This window comes from Vulpes lagopus, chromosome 2 (genome assembly GCF_018345385.1).
Source record: "Vulpes lagopus strain Blue_001 chromosome 2, ASM1834538v1, whole genome shotgun sequence".
NCBI classification, from domain to species: domain Eukaryota; kingdom Metazoa; phylum Chordata; class Mammalia; order Carnivora; family Canidae; genus Vulpes; species Vulpes lagopus.
In genome coordinates, this window is record NC_054825.1 from 163810435 (window position 1) to 163829868 (window position 19434).

The 19434-nt window shown below is 46.4% G+C and overlaps 1 protein-coding gene across 1 annotated transcript; it reads left to right on the forward strand.

Annotated features, from left to right (window-relative positions):
- Window positions 1-2187: 2187 nt before the first annotated feature.
- On the forward strand, window positions 2188-15946 carry LOC121478924 (sodium-dependent neutral amino acid transporter B(0)AT2-like). Its single transcript, XM_041734404.1, has 14 exons — window positions 2188-2410; window positions 2586-2743; window positions 2850-2976; window positions 3126-3304; window positions 4868-4978; window positions 5176-5334; window positions 8654-8764; window positions 8962-9203; window positions 13591-13777; window positions 14151-14352; window positions 14460-14652; window positions 15118-15283; window positions 15492-15662; window positions 15815-15946. The coding sequence occupies exons 1-14, from the start codon at window positions 2188-2190 to the stop codon at window positions 15944-15946; spliced, it is 2361 nt and encodes a 786-aa protein (XP_041590338.1).
- The last annotated feature ends 3488 nt before the right edge of the window (window positions 15947-19434 follow it).

Here is a 19434-nt window from a genome sequence, read left to right on the forward strand (position 1 = left end):
CCACTCTCCGCAGATTGCATTGTGACGTCATCTCTAGAGTATAAAGGCGGAAGTTCTACATCCTGTGACTACTGCTGAGCTGCAAATTATTGTGTTTTCTTGCAAACACCGCAGCGCACTTAGATCTGTTATCTTAGGCAGAACAGCATCCCACAGACTTCTGGGGTAGGAGTGGGGGGGCCACTTGATGCTCTTTCCTGAGGCAATTTTATAAGTTTCTTTAACAGTACCTAAGGGCTCCATGACTGGTCAGAAGCAGCTAGGAGCTAAGTTGAGGGGGGGTTCTGTGAGGGCTCCTGTCCCCTGCTTTCAGTACTTTTATCCTCCTCCTCGCTGAGCAGGGAGTACTTATATAAAGCAATTCTCCATTTGCTGCCCTCCTAATCTCTGATGTCATGTAATTCTTATTCCTCACTTATTAAGACCAAATAAGATGTTGCTGTTACTGTTCTTGTGCAGTCTTGGTCTTATCCACAGATTTACATTGTCATTACTCTTGATTCCTTTCTGCATGTCTGACCTTCCATCTAAAATCATTTCCCCTCTCAGAGGAATCTGCAGTAATATTTCCTGCGGTACAGGGCTTCTGGTGACAAAGCTCTTTATCATTTTTCGACCCACTAATTTCTAGCCGATTTCTTTGGTGTTTTTGACAATGGTCTGGTGCACAATCTAATTAAATTCGGGCTCCTTTTGGGGAGTAGTTTTTTAACTCAATGCTTGAAGTTTGTTCTGACCCCGGGAAGGATCTTGTTAGCTGTCTCTTTCCTTGGTTTGGCAAGTGTATTACCAGCCTGCAGTTTACCTTATATCTTCATAAAGTTACCAGCTTCCTCTGAATTGCTAATGCCAAAACCTCCACTGACTTTGTGCCCCTGGGGCTTCAAATTCCTCACATTCTGTTTCCAATAAAGTCAGTTCTTCTGGGGAGAGCTTCTGGGCCCATTTGTTCGGAAGGCCTGTCTCTCTCTCTCCCAGGACAAGATCTCCAGACCTGGATGGGAACAGTGGTGTGCTTCTCTCTGAGTGCTTTTGGAGCAGGGTACTATGTGGAGCATTAGCCTCTGGTCTTACTGACTTACCCCTCCTAGCTCATAACCTCCCCTCACCAATGAGCTGGGATTGGGGGAAACCAGGGCCCCGGTCTTCCCAGTATGCCAAGCCACAAATGAGGGCTGAGTGGAAGAAGGGGGCTCCTGACGTTTACTTATACCACACTTGTCTGGAATTGAGTATCTGCAACATGTCACCAAAAAGGAATGCGAAATGCTGGTGATCTGCCCCTCCTGGGAAGATGCCATCGACTCTGACTCTGTGTGGGATCTAGGGAGAGAGGGAACCCTGTGCCATTTCCATAGCACTAGGCTGGGAGTGAGGAGGGAGGGAGTAGGCTGTGGAGTCCAATGTCACCGACTCTCAGTGTTCTTAGTGAGTTTTACTAGATTTTCTTGAATAAATATTTCTTCATTTTCGACATGCCCCAGGACAATTTCTAGAGACTTTAAATGTTTCTTTGCAACATGTTGTGCTTGTTTCGTTAGGGAATGTGTCCACAAAGCCCTGGTGCTGCCTTTCCAGAAATGGAACCCCAAGGAAACATTTTAATTCTGCCAATCCTCTAAACTCCACCTTAAATCTACTGAGTCAGAGTCTGGAAGAATGGAGCTAGCAGATTGAAAGGCAGGAATCTGTGTGTTTTGAGAGCTCATGATTGTGATAGGCAGGTTTGAGAACCACTGGCCCAGAGCTGGGCCAAGTGGACCAGAAGGAGAAAGGAAAGGAACCTGAGTGCTGGAGTGTTTGCTGTGTCCTTGGCACTCCCATTACGTCATTTTAATCCTATCAGCCTGGGCTGATGTTAAGCTGACACTCCAGCGATTATGGCTGGCATTCATTCTGATTGGTGCTCACACTGTAACAGTTATTAAATATTTTGAAATTCATCTGTACTTGTAAGATGAGGGAGGAAAAAAAGAAAAACTAACCTGAGTCTCAGAGAGATGAAGTTATTTGCTCAAAGTCAACCAGTGAGAAGGGTCAAGAGTTAAATTCTGGCCCTTTGTTGCTTTAAAACCCTGCCACCATGAATTTTTATAGGATGCTACCTGAAACATAGCCCTTACAGTCTATTATTCTTGGTTACCCCATGCTTCTCTCAGGAGTTAGTTGGCCTATAAGAAGAAGGACATGGAGTCCCTTGAAGAACTGTCAGAGGAAGAGGCTCCCAAAGAAACCAAAACTTCCTCATCCCTGCCCAGGAAGCTCACAGTCAAGGAGATTCTGGCTACCAAGACCCAAAACTACTTTGCTCAGACTAAAAAAACAAAGAACACCTTGATGCAGGTTGCCTTCTCCATTGGGCTAGGCAGCATATGGCGCTTCCCTTACCTGTGTCATCGGAACGGAGGAGGTAAGGCCAGGGGCCTAGATCCTGAGTTTAAGGAAGGAGTTTCAAGGCTTGGAGCCCGGACTCCTGGGTCCTGGGGGAGGGCAGAAGTGGAGGTCTACCTGGACTTCAAGGGGATGAGAGGAGGGGGGCCAGGACTACTGGCTACCTGAGCACAGCTCCTGGCTCCCTTCTTCAGGCAACTTTATCCTGATGTACTTCTTCATGCTCCTCTTGTTCGGGATCCCCCTCTTGTACATGGAGATGATCATGGGGCATTGGCTGCGTATGGACAACATCCGGGTCTGGAAGCAGCTCGTCCCCTGGCTGGGCGGCATAGGATACGCTAGCATATTGGTGAATGAGGGGCCCAGCCAAGAGGCATCCCAACTCACCCCTTGCAGTGTCCAGATCCCCCATCTCTGTCCATCCTGCCCCTCAGGCTCACTCTGTCCACCCCTAGGTGTGCATCTTGATAAGCTTATATAACAGCATCATCATCACCTGGAGCATTTCCTACCTGGGCAACTCCTTTGATAATTCCTTGCCCTGGAACCAGTGCCCACTGGTGAAGACCATCAATGTTACTGGTGAGGAGAGGGAGAGAGAAGGCCAGCATGGCCAAGGGAGGCAAGGGCACCAAGAAGCAAGAGACAGGGAGTGAGAGCCCAAGGGGAGGAAGCAAAGAGCAGGGGCAGACACCAAGTGAGGTGGTTCCTAAACGCCTGCGTTCCCCCAGACCTCTCTTGCCTTCAGACTGTGTCCCACCAGTACTTCTGGTACCACACCACGCTGAGTGCCTCGGGCCACATTGAGGAAGGGGTCGAGTCCCTGGTCGTGCACCTCACCCTGGGCATCTTCGCAGCCTGGTGCCTCCTTTTCTTAACCATGATCACAGGGCTAAAGACTCCAATGCCGGTAAGCCAACCTGACCACCAGCCCCACTACCCCTTCACGTTCATAAATCAAAATATTCTCAGGCTTCCCACCCAGACACATCTAACTCCTTCTTGTTGACCACTCTTCTCTAATCCTCATGACCCTCCTACACTCTTAGAGGACAGTCTCCTCCATCCCGGTGTCCTGAGGAGAATGCTATAATCTCCCCAGGTGATATTGGCGTCAACCACTCCTCTCACAAAGAGCTGCTCCTCTCTCATTCATGGAAGGAACAAGGGCCTTGTACTGACCTGACTCCCTCTTCACCATCTCTCACCCCCAAGTCACAGCAGTGATGACATTTTAGAGCAGACCATAGCTTCTCTCCACCAACCCCAGCCTTGCGTTCTGCACCTGCCTGCATGTTGACAGTGTCTGTTAATCCCTAAAAGAGCTGATTGCCACTGACTCCTCTCTAGAGTTTCCCATTTATTTTATTCCAATCCATACTTCCAGTCCGTGTCCCTGGCACCTGGATCATATTCTCCTTACATGGACAATTTATTTTAGGATATGTATCAGGTCATTTTGGTTAACTTTACCTGCAGCTTCTGGCCCCTGCATATATCCATGCATCCCTGGAGGCTCACCTCACTGTCTCTCCACAGCCTGCAAGATAAACCACTCACACAAAAGCAGATTTTTAAAAATATTTATTTATTCATGAAAGACACACAGAGAGAGGCAGAGACACAGGCAGAGGGAGAAGCAGGCTCCCCACGGGGAGACTGATGTGAGACTAGATCCCAGGACCCCGGGATCACACCCTGAGCCAAAGGTAGATGCTCAACCACTGAGCCACCCAGGTGCCTCAAAAGCAGATTTTATTAAAGACTTAGTAGGGGCACACAGAGAGGGGGTGTACCCTCCTACACCAGAGCAAAAAGAACCAAAAATACTTTAAAATTCCTATTGACCATGTTATTTCCTCCCAAAGTCTTTTCAGTTGCTTTTCCTCACCCTTTGCCTATGACCTGCAGCCTTAACTCATGCATGGACCATAAAACCCAGGCTTATGAGTTAATAATGTCCAATGGCCCTACCATTTAAAAACCATCTTGGGCAGCCCGGGTGGCTCAGTGGTTTAGCGCTGCCTTCAGCCCAGGGTGTGATCCTGGAGATCCGGGATCGAGTCCCACGTCGGGCTCCCTGCATAGAGCCTGTTTCTCCCTCTGCCTGTGTCTCTGCCTCTCCCTCTCTCTTTGTTTCTCTCTCTCTCTCTCACTCTCGCTCTCTCTCATGAATAAATAAAATATTTTTTAAAAAAATGTTTACTACTTGTGATCTCACCCCTCACCCCTGAGCAGCTTATTGGTGGATTCCCCTCCCACCCCCCGAAGCCGCCCCACTCCAAACAACACTGTTGTCTACCTAGAATAATCCTCCTACAACTCCCTCATATTCCACCCAGGCCACCTTCACCCGGCTCATCCCCATCTCTCTACTCCTGCTGAACTTTGTTCCCTGTTAATGCTTGCTTCTGCCTCCCCTTCCTCTGAACTTCTCCTGACTCCTGGTTTCTGTCCTGACTCACCTGGCCAGATGCTGATTTTCACGGTATTCCTCCCCTACATCCTCCTCTTCTGCTTCCTCACCCGAGGTCTCTTCTTGGAGGGTGCAACTGCCAGCCTCAGACATATGGTGACCACAGAGGTGAGTCTGGGGACTCCAAAACTTCTCCCTCCCCCAACTCCACAGGCCTTCTCTGACTCTCCTTCACAGACATCTTTCTTTCTGTATCTAGCCTGCCCCTCACCCTCTGCTATCCACCCCAGCTCACCCTCTTCCAGCTAACCAGTGGGTCCACTCTCAAACTGACCCTCAAATGTCTCTCTCATCTCCATTCACAGTTCTCATCTTGGGCCTCACTGGACCTGTGGCGTCAGGCAGGAGGCCATGTACTCTATTCCTTGGGCCTGGGCATGGGCATCACCATCAACTTTGCCTCCTACAAGGTTGGAGAAGACAACTATATCCAGGTGGCCTCCTTGGTGGCCCTGGTCAACCTGGTGACTTCACTGCTGGCCACATCCATCATCTTTATAGTGCTGGGGTTCTGGACCAGCACCAGTGGCCACACCTGTGTTGAGAAGTGAGTAATCACAGCCTTGCAGGCCCAGCAAGAGGTCTCCTTCCCTGGATCTCAGCAATCCCCCAGCTTTATGGGCCTTCAAACCTCTCCAAAGATAATAATGATAAGAACAACAACAATAATAATAGTTGTAGTAATATCACATTCTCAGAGAAAGCTGCCAAATTATAATCTTATATCCATCACTTTATAGATAAGAAAGTAGTCCCAGAGACAATACCAAAGGTTTCCATCAATTGCAAACGGTGTAAAAAAGATTTCAAAATCAATTATTGAACTCACAAAGGAGGTTGTTACAGCATTCTGAGCCACAATTGATGGTTACTGGTGTAGGCTGCATGTTGGAATCATTTGGGGAGCCTTAGAAAACACTTAGACACTTGAATCTCACTTCCAGAAATTCTGATTTAGTTGATCTGGGGTGCATTCAGGCATTGGGTTTTTTTTGTTTTGTTTTGTTTTTAATCTTCAAGATGGACTTTTTCTCCCAGTTGAGATGTTGAAGGCCGCAAAAGTGCATGCTTCCTTGGTAGCAGCAATTTTAAGAATGGAAAAAATAAAAATAATATTTTCCTGTATCATTAATGAAGAGCAGTGGACACAGAGGAGCCCTAATGAACTAAATCCTGGAGTGTGATGACTTCATCATATGTGAGCAAAGAGCCATGAATGCCTTTATACCTGGGGGTAAGCGCCTGACTCAGGTACATGTGGCTGGAGGTACAGGCCTGTCATGGATGGAGGACTTTGCACAGATAAGAAGAAACTATGCAAGCATTTAATAACAGAATGGGCTGCCAGTAGGTGTTGGAATCACAACAAGCCCCAACAAAGAAATAAACTGCTCAACACAACAGCTTTCTTCTCTATTCCCAGGAATTGTTTTGGAGAAGTGGCAGAAACTGCAACAAAGACAGAGCTAGCAGAGGAGCTATGCATGGTCATTGTGCTCAGATGTGTGGCTCCACTGGAGCTGAATACAAAGATAAACCAAAAACATCTACAGCCACTTCAACCTAAATAATGACAACATCAAAGAAATCAGTCCTTGCCCGGGGTGAGGGTGTTGTGCAGAAAGTTGGGGACATGGTTCAAAGGCAAAGTGAGCCCTCTTTAATCCCATTTGAAGGCAGAGAAAAGAGTCAACTAATTAAAATTACCATCCACCCCAGATCTCCTCAGTGCTTTGAAAACTCCAAATAGATAGCCCTTGCTCTAGCTGCCTGTTGGAATAAAGGCTAAAATTTATTGAGACTACACAAAATAAAACAAATAACATGCCTTTCTCCTTTGTTGTTCTCTATGCGACATCCAACATGGAATTAAAAACCCTCACGACATTCCAAAACCCAGGAAAATATAATCCATAGCCAAGAGAAAAAAGAAGACCCAAAGGTCATTCAGACATTAGAATTAGCAGACAAGAATGTTAAAATAACCATTACAAATATGTTAAGGGATTTATGAGGAAAGATGAATAAAATAGAATCCATGGAGATATTTTAGGGAAGATATGGAAAACCTAAAAAAGGACCACATGGAAATTCAAGAACTCAAAAAATAGATGAAAACAAAGTTTCACTGGATGTACTTAGTTTAGATTGGAACCAGAAGAATAAAGGATCAGTTAATTTGAGAACAGGTAAATAAAAGTTCTGCAAAGTGAAGCACAGAAAAAAAAAGAATGAGAAAGACTAGAGAAGACCTCAGTGACCTAGAGGACTAATAGATGTATAATTGAAGAGGAGAGAGAACTGGAGCAGGAAACCTTGCCCTTGGGCTTTATTTATAATGGCCAAAACTCCAAGTAACCCAAATGTCTGTCAGGAGGTGAACAGATAACAAATCTCCATGTGTTGTTGTATTCATACAACCAATGGAATATTATTTACCAATAAAAATGAATAAACTATTGATATGTGCACCAACATGAACTTCAGACATTATATTGAATGTAACAAGCCAGACCTAAAAGACTATACACACTATATGAATCTATATGAAATCTGAGAATAGGCTAAATAAATGTGTCATGATGGAAATCCCTAGTTGCCTCTGGAATGGAGAGAGTGCACTGGATAGGGGCCCAAAGTAATTCTGTGGAGTGACGGAAATACTCCATATCTTGAGTCATTTGTTAATACTCACTGAAGTGTACATTTAATATCTGTGCTTTTATTGTCTCTAAGTTATAGCATAATAAAAACTGAGTTTTTTAAATTTTTATTTTTTAAGATGTTATTTATTCATGAGAGACACAGAAAGGCAGAGACATAGGCAGAGGGAGAAGCAGGCTCCCTGCGGGGAACCTGATGCAAGACTTGATCCCAGGACCCCAGGATCATGACCTGAGCCAAAGGTAGATGCTCAACCCCTGAGCCACCCAGATGCCCTTGAGTTTGCTTTTTAAAAGGTTCTTGGTTGATTCCAGTGAGAACCATTATCTTCTAGAGCAGAGCTGTCCAGTAGAACTCTTTGTGATGCCAGAAACATTCTATACCTGCACTATCCACTATCATAGACACCAGCCACAAGTAGCTATTAAGTACTTGAGATGTGGTAAATGTGGCCAAATATGGCAAATGTGACCAAGGAACTTAATTTTTCATTTTATATTGTGTTAATTAATTTTAGATGACACGGCCATATGTATCTACTGGGTATCATATTAGTGGTGGCCCTAAAAGAACTGCCACATGAGCCCCTTGCCCTCCATTATATAGAGCTTCTCAAACTGCAGTGGGCATTATGAATCGGGCAGCCCGGGTGGCTCAGTGGTTTAGCGCTGCCTTCAGCCCAGGGTGTGATCCTGGAGATCCGGGATCGAGTCCCACGTCGGGCTCCCTGCATAGAGCCTGTTTCTCCCTCTGCCTGTGTCTCTGCCTCTCCCTCCTCTTTGTTTCTCTCTCTCTCTCTCACTCTCGCTCTCTCTCATGAATAAATAAAATATTTTTTAAAAAAATGTTTACTACTTGTGATCTCACCCCTCACCCCTGAGCAGCTTATTGGTGGATTCCCCTCCCCCCCCCCGAAGCCGCCCCACTCCAAACAACACTGTTGTCTACCTAGAATAATCCTCCTACAACTCCCTCATATTCCACCCAGGCCACCTTCACCCGGCTCATCCCCATCTCTCTACTCCTGCTGAACTTTGTTCCCTGTTAATGCTTGCTTCTGCCTCCCCTTCCTCTGAACTTCTCCTGACTCCTGGTTTCTGTCCTGACTCACCTGGCCAGATGCTGATTTTCACGGTATTCCTCCCCTACATCCTCCTCTTCTGCTTCCTCACCCGAGGTCTCTTCTTGGAGGGTGCAACTGCCAGCCTCAGACATATGGTGACCACAGAGGTGAGTCTGGGGACTCCAAAACTTCTCCCTCCCCCAACTCCACAGGCCTTCTCTGACTCTCCTTCACAGACATCTTTCTTTCTGTATCTAGCCTGCCCCTCACCCTCTGCTATCCACCCCAGCTCACCCTCTTCCAGCTAACCAGTGGGTCCACTCTCAAACTGACCCTCAAATGTCTCTCTCATCTCCATTCACAGTTCTCATCTTGGGCCTCACTGGACCTGTGGCGTCAGGCAGGAGGCCATGTACTCTATTCCTTGGGCCTGGGCATGGGCATCACCATCAACTTTGCCTCCTACAAGGTTGGAGAAGACAACTATATCCAGGTGGCCTCCTTGGTGGCCCTGGTCAACCTGGTGACTTCACTGCTGGCCACATCCATCATCTTTATAGTGCTGGGGTTCTGGACCAGCACCAGTGGCCACACCTGTGTTGAGAAGTGAGTAATCACAGCCTTGCAGGCCCAGCAAGAGGTCTCCTTCCCTGGATCTCAGCAATCCCCCAGCTTTATGGGCCTTCAAACCTCTCCAAAGATAATAATGATAAGAACAACAACAATAATAATAGTTGTAGTAATATCACATTCTCAGAGAAAGCTGCCAAATTATAATCTTATATCCATCACTTTATAGATAAGAAAGTAGTCCCAGAGACAATACCAAAGGTTTCCATCAATTGCAAACGGTGTAAAAAAGATTTCAAAATCAATTATTGAACTCACAAAGGAGGTTGTTACAGCATTCTGAGCCACAATTGATGGTTACTGGTGTAGGCTGCATGTTGGAATCATTTGGGGAGCCTTAGAAAACACTTAGACACTTGAATCTCACTTCCAGAAATTCTGATTTAGTTGATCTGGGGTGCATTCAGGCATTGGGTTTTTTTTTGTTTTGTTTTGTTTTTAATCTTCAAGATGGACTTTTTCTCCCAGTTGAGATGTTGAAGGCCGCAAAAGTGCATGCTTCCTTGGTAGCAGCAATTTTAAGAATGGAAAAAATAAAAATAATATTTTCCTGTATCATTAATGAAGAGCAGTGGACACAGAGGAGCCCTAATGAACTAAATCCTGGAGTGTGATGACTTCATCATATGTGAGCAAAGAGCCATGAATGCCTTTATACCTGGGGGTAAGCGCCTGACTCAGGTACATGTGGCTGGAGGTACAGGCCTGTCATGGATGGAGGACTTTGCACAGATAAGAAGAAACTATGCAAGCATTTAATAACAGAATGGGCTGCCAGTAGGTGTTGGAATCACAACAAGCCCCAACAAAGAAATAAACTGCTCAACACAACAGCTTTCTTCTCTATTCCCAGGAATTGTTTTGGAGAAGTGGCAGAAACTGCAACAAAGACAGAGCTAGCAGAGGAGCTATGCATGGTCATTGTGCTCAGATGTGTGGCTCCACTGGAGCTGAATACAAAGATAAACCAAAAACATCTACAGCCACTTCAACCTAAATAATGACAACATCAAAGAAATCAGTCCTTGCCCGGGGTGAGGGTGTTGTGCAGAAAGTTGGGGACATGGTTCAAAGGCAAAGTGAGCCCTCTTTAATCCCATTTGAAGGCAGAGAAAAGAGTCAACTAATTAAAATTACCATCCACCCCAGATCTCCTCAGTGCTTTGAAAACTCCAAATAGATAGCCCTTGCTCTAGCTGCCTGTTGGAATAAAGGCTAAAATTTATTGAGACTACACAAAATAAAACAAATAACATGCCTTTCTCCTTTGTTGTTCTCTATGCGACATCCAACATGGAATTAAAAACCCTCACGACATTCCAAAACCCAGGAAAATATAATCCATAGCCAAGAGAAAAAAGAAGACCCAAAGGTCATTCAGACATTAGAATTAGCAGACAAGAATGTTAAAATAACCATTACAAATATGTTAAGGGATTTATGAGGAAAGATGAATAAAATAGAATCCATGGAGATATTTTAGGGAAGATATGGAAAACCTAAAAAAGGACCACATGGAAATTCAAGAACTCAAAAAATAGATGAAAACAAAGTTTCACTGGATGTACTTAGTTTAGATTGGAACCAGAAGAATAAAGGATCAGTTAATTTGAGAACAGGTAAATAAAAGTTCTGCAAAGTGAAGCACAGAAAAAAAAAGAATGAGAAAGACTAGAGAAGACCTCAGTGACCTAGAGGACTAATAGATGTATAATTGAAGAGGAGAGAGAACTGGAGCAGGAAACCTTGCCCTTGGGCTTTATTTATAATGGCCAAAACTCCAAGTAACCCAAATGTCTGTCAGGAGGTGAACAGATAACAAATCTCCATGTGTTGTTGTATTCATACAACCAATGGAATATTATTTACCAATAAAAATGAATAAACTATTGATATGTGCACCAACATGAACTTCAGACATTATATTGAATGTAACAAGCCAGACCTAAAAGACTATACACACTATATGAATCTATATGAAATCTGAGAATAGGCTAAATAAATGTGTCATGATGGAAATCCCTAGTTGCCTCTGGAATGGAGAGAGTGCACTGGATAGGGGCCCAAAGTAATTCTGTGGAGTGACGGAAATACTCCATATCTTGAGTCATTTGTTAATACTCACTGAAGTGTACATTTAATATCTGTGCTTTTATTGTCTCTAAGTTATAGCATAATAAAAACTGAGTTTTTTAAATTTTTATTTTTTAAGATGTTATTTATTCATGAGAGACACAGAAAGGCAGAGACATAGGCAGAGGGAGAAGCAGGCTCCCTGCGGGGAACCTGATGCAAGACTTGATCCCAGGACCCCAGGATCATGACCTGAGCCAAAGGTAGATGCTCAACCCCTGAGCCACCCAGATGCCCTTGAGTTTGCTTTTTAAAAGGTTCTTGGTTGATTCCAGTGAGAACCATTATCTTCTAGAGCAGAGCTGTCCAGTAGAACTCTTTGTGATGCCAGAAACATTCTATACCTGCACTATCCACTATCATAGACACCAGCCACAAGTAGCTATTAAGTACTTGAGATGTGGTAAATGTGGCCAAATATGGCAAATGTGACCAAGGAACTTAATTTTTCATTTTATATTGTGTTAATTAATTTTAGATGACACGGCCATATGTATCTACTGGGTATCATATTAGTGGTGGCCCTAAAAGAACTGCCACATGAGCCCCTTGCCCTCCATTATATAGAGCTTCTCAAACTGCAGTGGGCATTATGAATCGGCATTAGCTTAATCAGTAAATCTGGGATGCACCCAAGATTCTGCACTTCTAACAAGTTCCCAAGTGACGTTACCCCTCCATGAAGCTTCCACCTAGAGTAACAAAGCTATAGGTTACTCTCTCTTCAGGTAAGGACATGTGGAGGTATGGATTATCAGAGAAGATTTCTAATCAGGAGAACAGAAGACACCTGAGGATCTGTTAGCATTTCCTTAAATTAAACAAGTACAGCATTTATGGCCCAGTGATCCCTATTCCCAAGTGTGTATCCTAGAGAAATCCTCATACAAGCCCTGCTAATGGATGGTTATTTTGGCAATGTTTGTAATCACAGGTAGTGGGGTTATTATTTGGGAAATAGAGTATAAAATGTGGGTTGCTAATGCAGCAGGGGGCAGCAGTCAGGAACAACAAACCAGACATACATTCAGCAATGTAGATTTATTGCCAAAAAAATGGAAGAAAAGTAAGAAATAAAAAATCATAACATAGTGACACACATGTGACAACACACAAAACATATATTTCTCTTTTATTACAAAGAAATACCTGTATTTAATGTTATTAGTCAAGCATATGAAAGTAACTGTAGGTGTGAAGGAAAGTGTGAAATTTAGACTTGAAGGAGGGAAAAGTTTAAACAGACTTTGCTCTACTGGTTGAGGAGGCTGTATCGTGAACGGGTTTGATTATCACAGCAGTTCAAATCTGAGATCCAAAAAGAGAGACAGGGGCAGCCCAGGTGGCTCAGCGGCTTAGCGCTACCTTCAGCCCAGGGCCTGATCCTGGAGCCCCAGGATCTAGTCCCACGTCAGCCTCCCTGCATGGAGCCTGCTTCTCCCTCTGCCTGTGTCTCTGCCTCTCTCTCTCTCTCATGAATAAATAAATAAAATCTTTAAAAAAAATAAAAAACAAACAAACAAACAAAAAGAGAGACGATTCTGAGTGCATTAGTTCTCCAGGGCTGCCATCACAAAGTCCAACAGACTGCATGGCCAAAGCAAAAATCTATCCTCTTGCAGTCTGAGGCAGAAGTCTGAGATCTATGTTTTTGCAGGGTTGATTCTTTCTGAGGATGAAGGGGGAAAATCTGTCTCATGCCTCTTCTGGTGATTTGCTGGCAATTTTTGGTGTTCCCTGGCTTGTCGGTGTCTGCCTTCATCCTTACATGGGGTTCTCCCTGTGTGTGTGAGTGTGTGTGTATGTGTGTGTGTGTGTGTGTGTGTATGTCCAAATTTCCCCTTTTTATATGGACACCAGTCATATTGGATCAGAGGCCACCCTGCTCCAATATGACCTCATCTTTAATTACCTCTGTAACAACCCTATTTCAAAATAGGGTTCACATTCTGAGGTAGCAGGGGATTAAGGACCTGAACATATGAATTTTGCAGGGGTGGGGTGCAGGGGAGAGTTCAAGAGTCTTCTGCCCCTGAGGTGGAATTCCCAGGGCAACTCACCCCAAGTTCATGTGATTAGCTTCCAGGCCCCATCCAGTCACCCCCCCCCACCCCAACTCTGCTGCACTCATCTCAGCCCACTCACCTTGCAGTCCCCGGCTGCTCTGGTTCGCAGATGGCAGAGAGGCCAGCCAGGTCACCACCTCTCCTTGCCTCTGATTCCCATTCAGAAGCATCCTGAAGCTGAAGAATCTGATAAAAAAGGGTATGCTGCCTCAGGATGCCAAGCCTCCAGAAGACATGCTATACCTCACCACCCTGGACTACTTGGACTGGATCAGCAAACTCCCTCAATACCTCCAATACCAGGTCATCCACTTCTCTCCATCCTGCAGCATCAAGATGCAGAAGGAAAAGGTGTGTTTGTGGGGGCGGGAGAGTGCTTCCCAAAGGCCCCAGAGGACACTGGGAGCCACCCCACACATCATCTGAGGCAGGCAACAGTTACAGTCACATCACCACCACCACTGCATATACCAGGGTCTTTGCTAAGTTGTCACTTGACTTTAATTCTCGCATCAACCCCAGGATCCCAGTTTGTTAGAGGAGGCTCCAAGAGTTGAAGCTCACACAGTTCCAGAAACCAAGTAGGGCAAACAGCATTCTGCCCTCCACCCAGCCCACCATTCTGTGCCTCTTTCCTCTGTCTGACAAAGACATTACTAATCAATCACTGCTCCATTGCCCTGATCCAGACCCACCACTGCCTGAGAGCCCTTCTCACCCACAGTTCATGGAGGGCCCTGGCCTGGCATTCGTAGCCTTCTCCCAAGTCATCTCGTTGTTCCCTGGTGCCTCTTTCTGGGCCATCCTCTTCTTCTTGGCCCTGGTCATCATGGGGCTGAGCACCTCGATACAGATCTTGGAAGGCATTGTCTCTCCCCTCCAGAACTCCATTTCTACCTTCAGGAGGTATCCTAAGCTGCTCTCAGGTATGTGGATGCTCACCCCAGCAAAAACCCTTCCCTACTGCTCCTTCTCCCTAGACCACCCCAGTCTCCAGGGCTCACTTTGACCCCTGGCCCAGCCCTACACATAGGCCTCAGTGTGGCCAAACCTGCCTTTGCCACAGTGCTCATCTGCCTGGGAGGTTTTCTGGGCAGCCTCATCTTCACCAGTCAAGCTGGCAGCTACATAATGTCCTTGTTTGATGACTACCTGATCCCGCTGACCCTCGTCATCATTGTGACCTTCCAGAATGTGGCCCTGGCCTGCATCTATGGAGCTAGGAGGTGATGTCCAAGCCCCGGGGTCTGCCCAGCCAGAGACCCATTCCAGGTCTCCGAGGAGAGGGGGCACATGATCTGCTCCCTCTGTCCCTCCCACAGCAGGGGGTCTAGCTTATAGCATGGGTGTGCAGGAGGGAGTGATCTGAGGGCAACCAGGTGGGTCCTGACAGAAAGAATAGTCAGAAATCAGGAGGCTCGGGTTCCCTTACCATGGGCCCCATGGGATAGTCCGAAGGCAGAGGGCTGGAGCACTGCACTCCCCCTGGATCAGGAGGCTCCCATGAGAAGAATAGATGCAGGGCCCAGCCTCAGGCAAGGCCCAGAAGGACTTGGTAGCCACTAAGAGTTGAGAACTGGTGAGAGAACCAGAGGTCTGGCAGGCGCACCCTCCCAAGAGGTGTACCTTCAGACCCTGGTGGCCAGAGGAGGGCTCCTTCCAGACATCTATGTCCATTGCCCCCACCTCAGGGTCAGGGAAGAAATATTCAGTGATCTGGGCCGCCTGCTGTGGTCCTTCTTCACTGTCCTGTGGTGCTACGTGACCCTGCCCGGGCTGCTGGCCCTGACCACCATCTACATCATGCAGCTCTACCAGATGGTGCCCCCTTACTACATTGCCTGGAACAGCAGTATGGTAAGATTCCCCTATCTGGCCTCCCACTCTGGTCAACCCTCGTCTGATCTCCCATTCCACAGGACCCTAGGTCTGGGCTCTCTCTGCCCCCAGAGACCCTTTAGCCAGCTTCCCAGTCCCTGGGGAACCTGATCCCCTGTATCCCACAGATTGAAAGCACCTCACCTGCCACCTCTTCCTCCCACCCTGCTCCCTTCTTTGCCTCCAGAGCCAGGAGGTAAAACAGCCCTACCTGCAGAGCACCCTGGGCTGGGTCACCTTCCTCAGCATCCTCACCTTGCTGCCGATCCCAGTCCACCCACTTTACCACTGGTGGTACCTCCAGGACCACATTGCTTCCGATCCCTTTGAAAAACTACAGTCCAAAAAGATGCCTTCGGTGCCTCCCAAGCCCTTACAGTGGCCTAAGCACCACCTGGGGAAGTCCCAGGAGAGAAACAGTGAAAACTCATCCAAGCAACTCAGCCTGCTCCTGGATAGGGGGCTGAACCTGAACCTCCCCCCGTGGCAGTGCAGCCTGCCTCTGAGTAGGAGCAGTCAGAGCTCTTCCTGGTTGAGCCTGCCTGTCATTACATCCCTGACATCGTCATTCTCCGGAAGGAGTGTCAGCCTGCCAATTTCAAGACAGGTGAGCCCCGCCTCGGTAGCCGTAGACAACAGTGAGCTGCACACGGAGACCAAAGAAGAGAAGCAGGATGAGAACTCTGTTCAGTAACTGGTGAAACTACCCATTTTTTCCAAGGCACCAAACCTTTCTAATAACTGGTGGCATTAGTGTCCATTTTGCTACAGAAATAATTGGTTCAGCTGGATAGGAGGGGGGCGGGCACGTGGAAATTCTGCCTAGCAACCACTCATTTGGCCTTGGAAGGAAATGGACAACTCAGGAGCTCTTTATCTTCTGGAATAGTACCAATTCTGCTGAGTGGAACACTGCTCTGAGATTGGAGAATTCAGATGAAGAAATCCACTTAGCCATTTACAGGGCCGGACCTAGTGCCTCCTTTCTCCGTGTGAGGAGGGATTACCATATTGGTATCATGGGAACAAGCTTAATAGCAATTTCTAGGACCCAGCCTTCCCAGTTATCATGGAGATACAGTGTTCACTCCAAACCCCAAACTCCACCACCAAACTGGATCACTAGGATGGCTGACTTCTTCAGGGCTACCCTCTCAGAATGGGCTGGGATAATAATGCTGAGTTAATAAATCGATCCACTTAGACCCCATGTACAGGCTGTGGACACAGCGTTCTTTCTGTCCGCCTCTGTCTACACACATACCCTCCAAATCACCAAACTCTGGTGAACTGAGTGTCCAGTCTGTTGACTCCAACCTCCATCTCCCTTTGGGATACAGATACGGAGCTTCTACATTCCTCTTTGTTCTGAAGTTAAGCCAAGCCATTGGGGAACTTTGCAGCAATAAGTATTACTCAATCTAGAAAGTGTGTTAACCCTTAAATCGAGCTTGGTTTGGTGACCAAACTAAATGTCTCATAATTATCTCACTACTCCTACCAAGAGGGGAGTGTGCCTCGGACAGCACCTAGCAGGTAGGTCCTCTCTAGCCATCATGCTTAATTCCTACTTGGCGTAGAGTTGATCACCCACTTGCGCATTGGGAGTAGGTTACTTGGTTTCTATGGGGTCAGGACCAAGGAGTCTTAGAGAACTTAGCACTGTCTGTGTGAATAGGTAACACCACCCTGCGTCTTCAAACATCAAATGGAGTTAAGGCAACTCAGGAGGTGGAGGCACCTTCTAAATGCCACACTTCTTAGTGGCCTTCTGGGCAACTCCCCATATCCAAAGATCAGGACCATGAGGTTCAATGCCAGTTCCCATCACCACCCCACTCTGTTTCCAAATCACCTCTCAAATATCTCTGCCTGCCCATTCATACCTTTTATTTACCTCAGAGGTCTCTAAGCATTCCTTATCACACTCCCTTATCAGTGACAATTCTTTGAGAAAATATTCCCAACATATGTAGAAAATCTACTTGTGAACTAATGTCGTTCTATAGATTTAATATTGGAAAGCTTAATTTGTTTTGCTTATTTCAGTTAAAAAAGTAAATATAAGTAGAAATTCTAAATTTTTCATCCTGTATCCCCAGTGTAACAGTTTCTACAACCCAATCTGGAGAGCCCTAAAAAGGGCAGAGGCAGAAACTCACAGGGCTTTCCCACCTCCTTGCTTCCTGCCTCCACCTTGCTCTCCAGGGACCCTGGGTCTGGGATGACATGGCTCAGGAAACGAGCTGCAGGGAGAAGGCCTGGCCCCCCTCCCATCCTCACCCTCACTTCTGTGTCTCTTCCCCCTCACAGAGTCAGGATGGGCCACTACAAACTGGGTATGCCAAGAGTCTGGTGGGGTCAGCTAAAAACCAGTGGAGATGATACATCTTAAATCACATAGGGCACTAGCTCCAAGGTCACTTTGTGTGTGTGTGAGGTTGGGGGATGGGGAGTCCTGGCAGGGAGGACCCTGTCTCAGGTGCCATAAGAAGCCCCCATGCTTTTGTTAACACTTAGGCAAGGCAACAGACAGACCCTTTCCTGGGCTCCTTCGTCCACCTCTTCTTCCAGGGAGTGGATACTGCAGGAGGCTCTGAGGAGAGACAGAACTGCTCTGAGAGCAAATAACCACTCAGGGACCAAGGTGGAAACAGAATTGAGGTCTTCTGGTTCCTAGTCTGGGATCCTTTGCTTTTTCATTTCCGTACCAAGGTATCCATTTCTTGACCCCTGAGGTCAGGATCTTGGCATGTCCTATGTTCCCCGATCTAAGTTGCTTCCACAACCTTATGGTGTGGGGGCGGAAGCAAGGACATTTGATGTGACCTATGTGTAGGGAGGTTGGTGGTTTTGGTGAATGTGGAGTGGAAGACTCTAGCCCCCCTGCAATGAGGTCTTGCAGCATGGTGAGGGGTTTTGTTGTTAGCTTTGATATGGTTGGCCATCACATTGGCTTAATTAAGCCACATGGGTAGTATCAGCAAGTATTGCAGCTTAGACAGGAGTCAGCAAACTTTTCCTTTAAAGGACCAGATAGTAAATATTTTTGGCTTTGCAGGACATATGGTCTCTATTGTATATTCTTTGTTATTTTTTTTTCTTTTTTTGTTATTTGTTTTCTTTATAGCTCTTTAAAGATGTAAAAATAATTCTTAGTTCAAGGGCCAGAATATCCCACAGGCCATAATTTGGCAACCCCTGATCTAGGGCCATCTCAGGCCAACAAGAAAATCCTGGTGGCTAAAGCAGAATTTTGTTTGAACTCCCTAGTTGGCCCACTTTGGGTGAGGCTGCCACCCAAGAGAGTGTAAACTCCAGGCAGTCCAGGAGAAAGAAAGAAAAATGACCCAAGAATGACCAGGGGCCAGAATCCTTCATTTTCAAAACAAGTTTTTGTAACTCCCTCACCCCTTTGGCCTCAGTCATTATCCAGGAGGCCTGGAAGAGATGAAGCCTCTCTGGGATACCCACATTCAATGACCAAACCACATGCCTAAGATGTGTGGACCATGACATGAGAAAGGTAGTCAGAAATATATTCCGAATGGATTTTTAAGGGAACTGTTCCGACAATCAGTAATACCAGATGGAGAGTAGGGGAAATGGAGTCCCATCCAATACCTTAACTATAAACTTCGATCTGTCTTTCAGGGTTGGCTTTGGGGTTGGGTGGCTGCCGCACAACAGTGGATACAAGCCTTTAACTTAGCCCACCCAGCAGCGAACGAGGCCCAGGCGCTAATGGGAACCTTTGTAAATTGAGGGCCCCATGGAGCCAGTGGCTTTGCTTCAGGTGGTGGAGGGGTAGTTCCTGCCAGTGAGGTTACTGCCAACAGTACCAGCGTCGCTGTGCTTTTGAATATATCATTTATATTTAACCATTTCAAACCTTGCTGGTTGTCAAGTTCAACTTGACTTAGCCCAAAATGAAAACGTAAGGCTAGAGAATCAGGAGGCCTCCATGGGTGGGGCCTCCTCTTTCAAGAACTTAACAGCAAATTAATAGCTGCCTTTTCTTAAAAGGTGTGTTCATGGCGGTTGTGTCAGCAGGTGGCGCTGTTGTACTGAGAAATGGCCTCCCTGGGGCCGTGCGACAGCCCTGAAGTCTCTAAAACTGTGATTTCCCC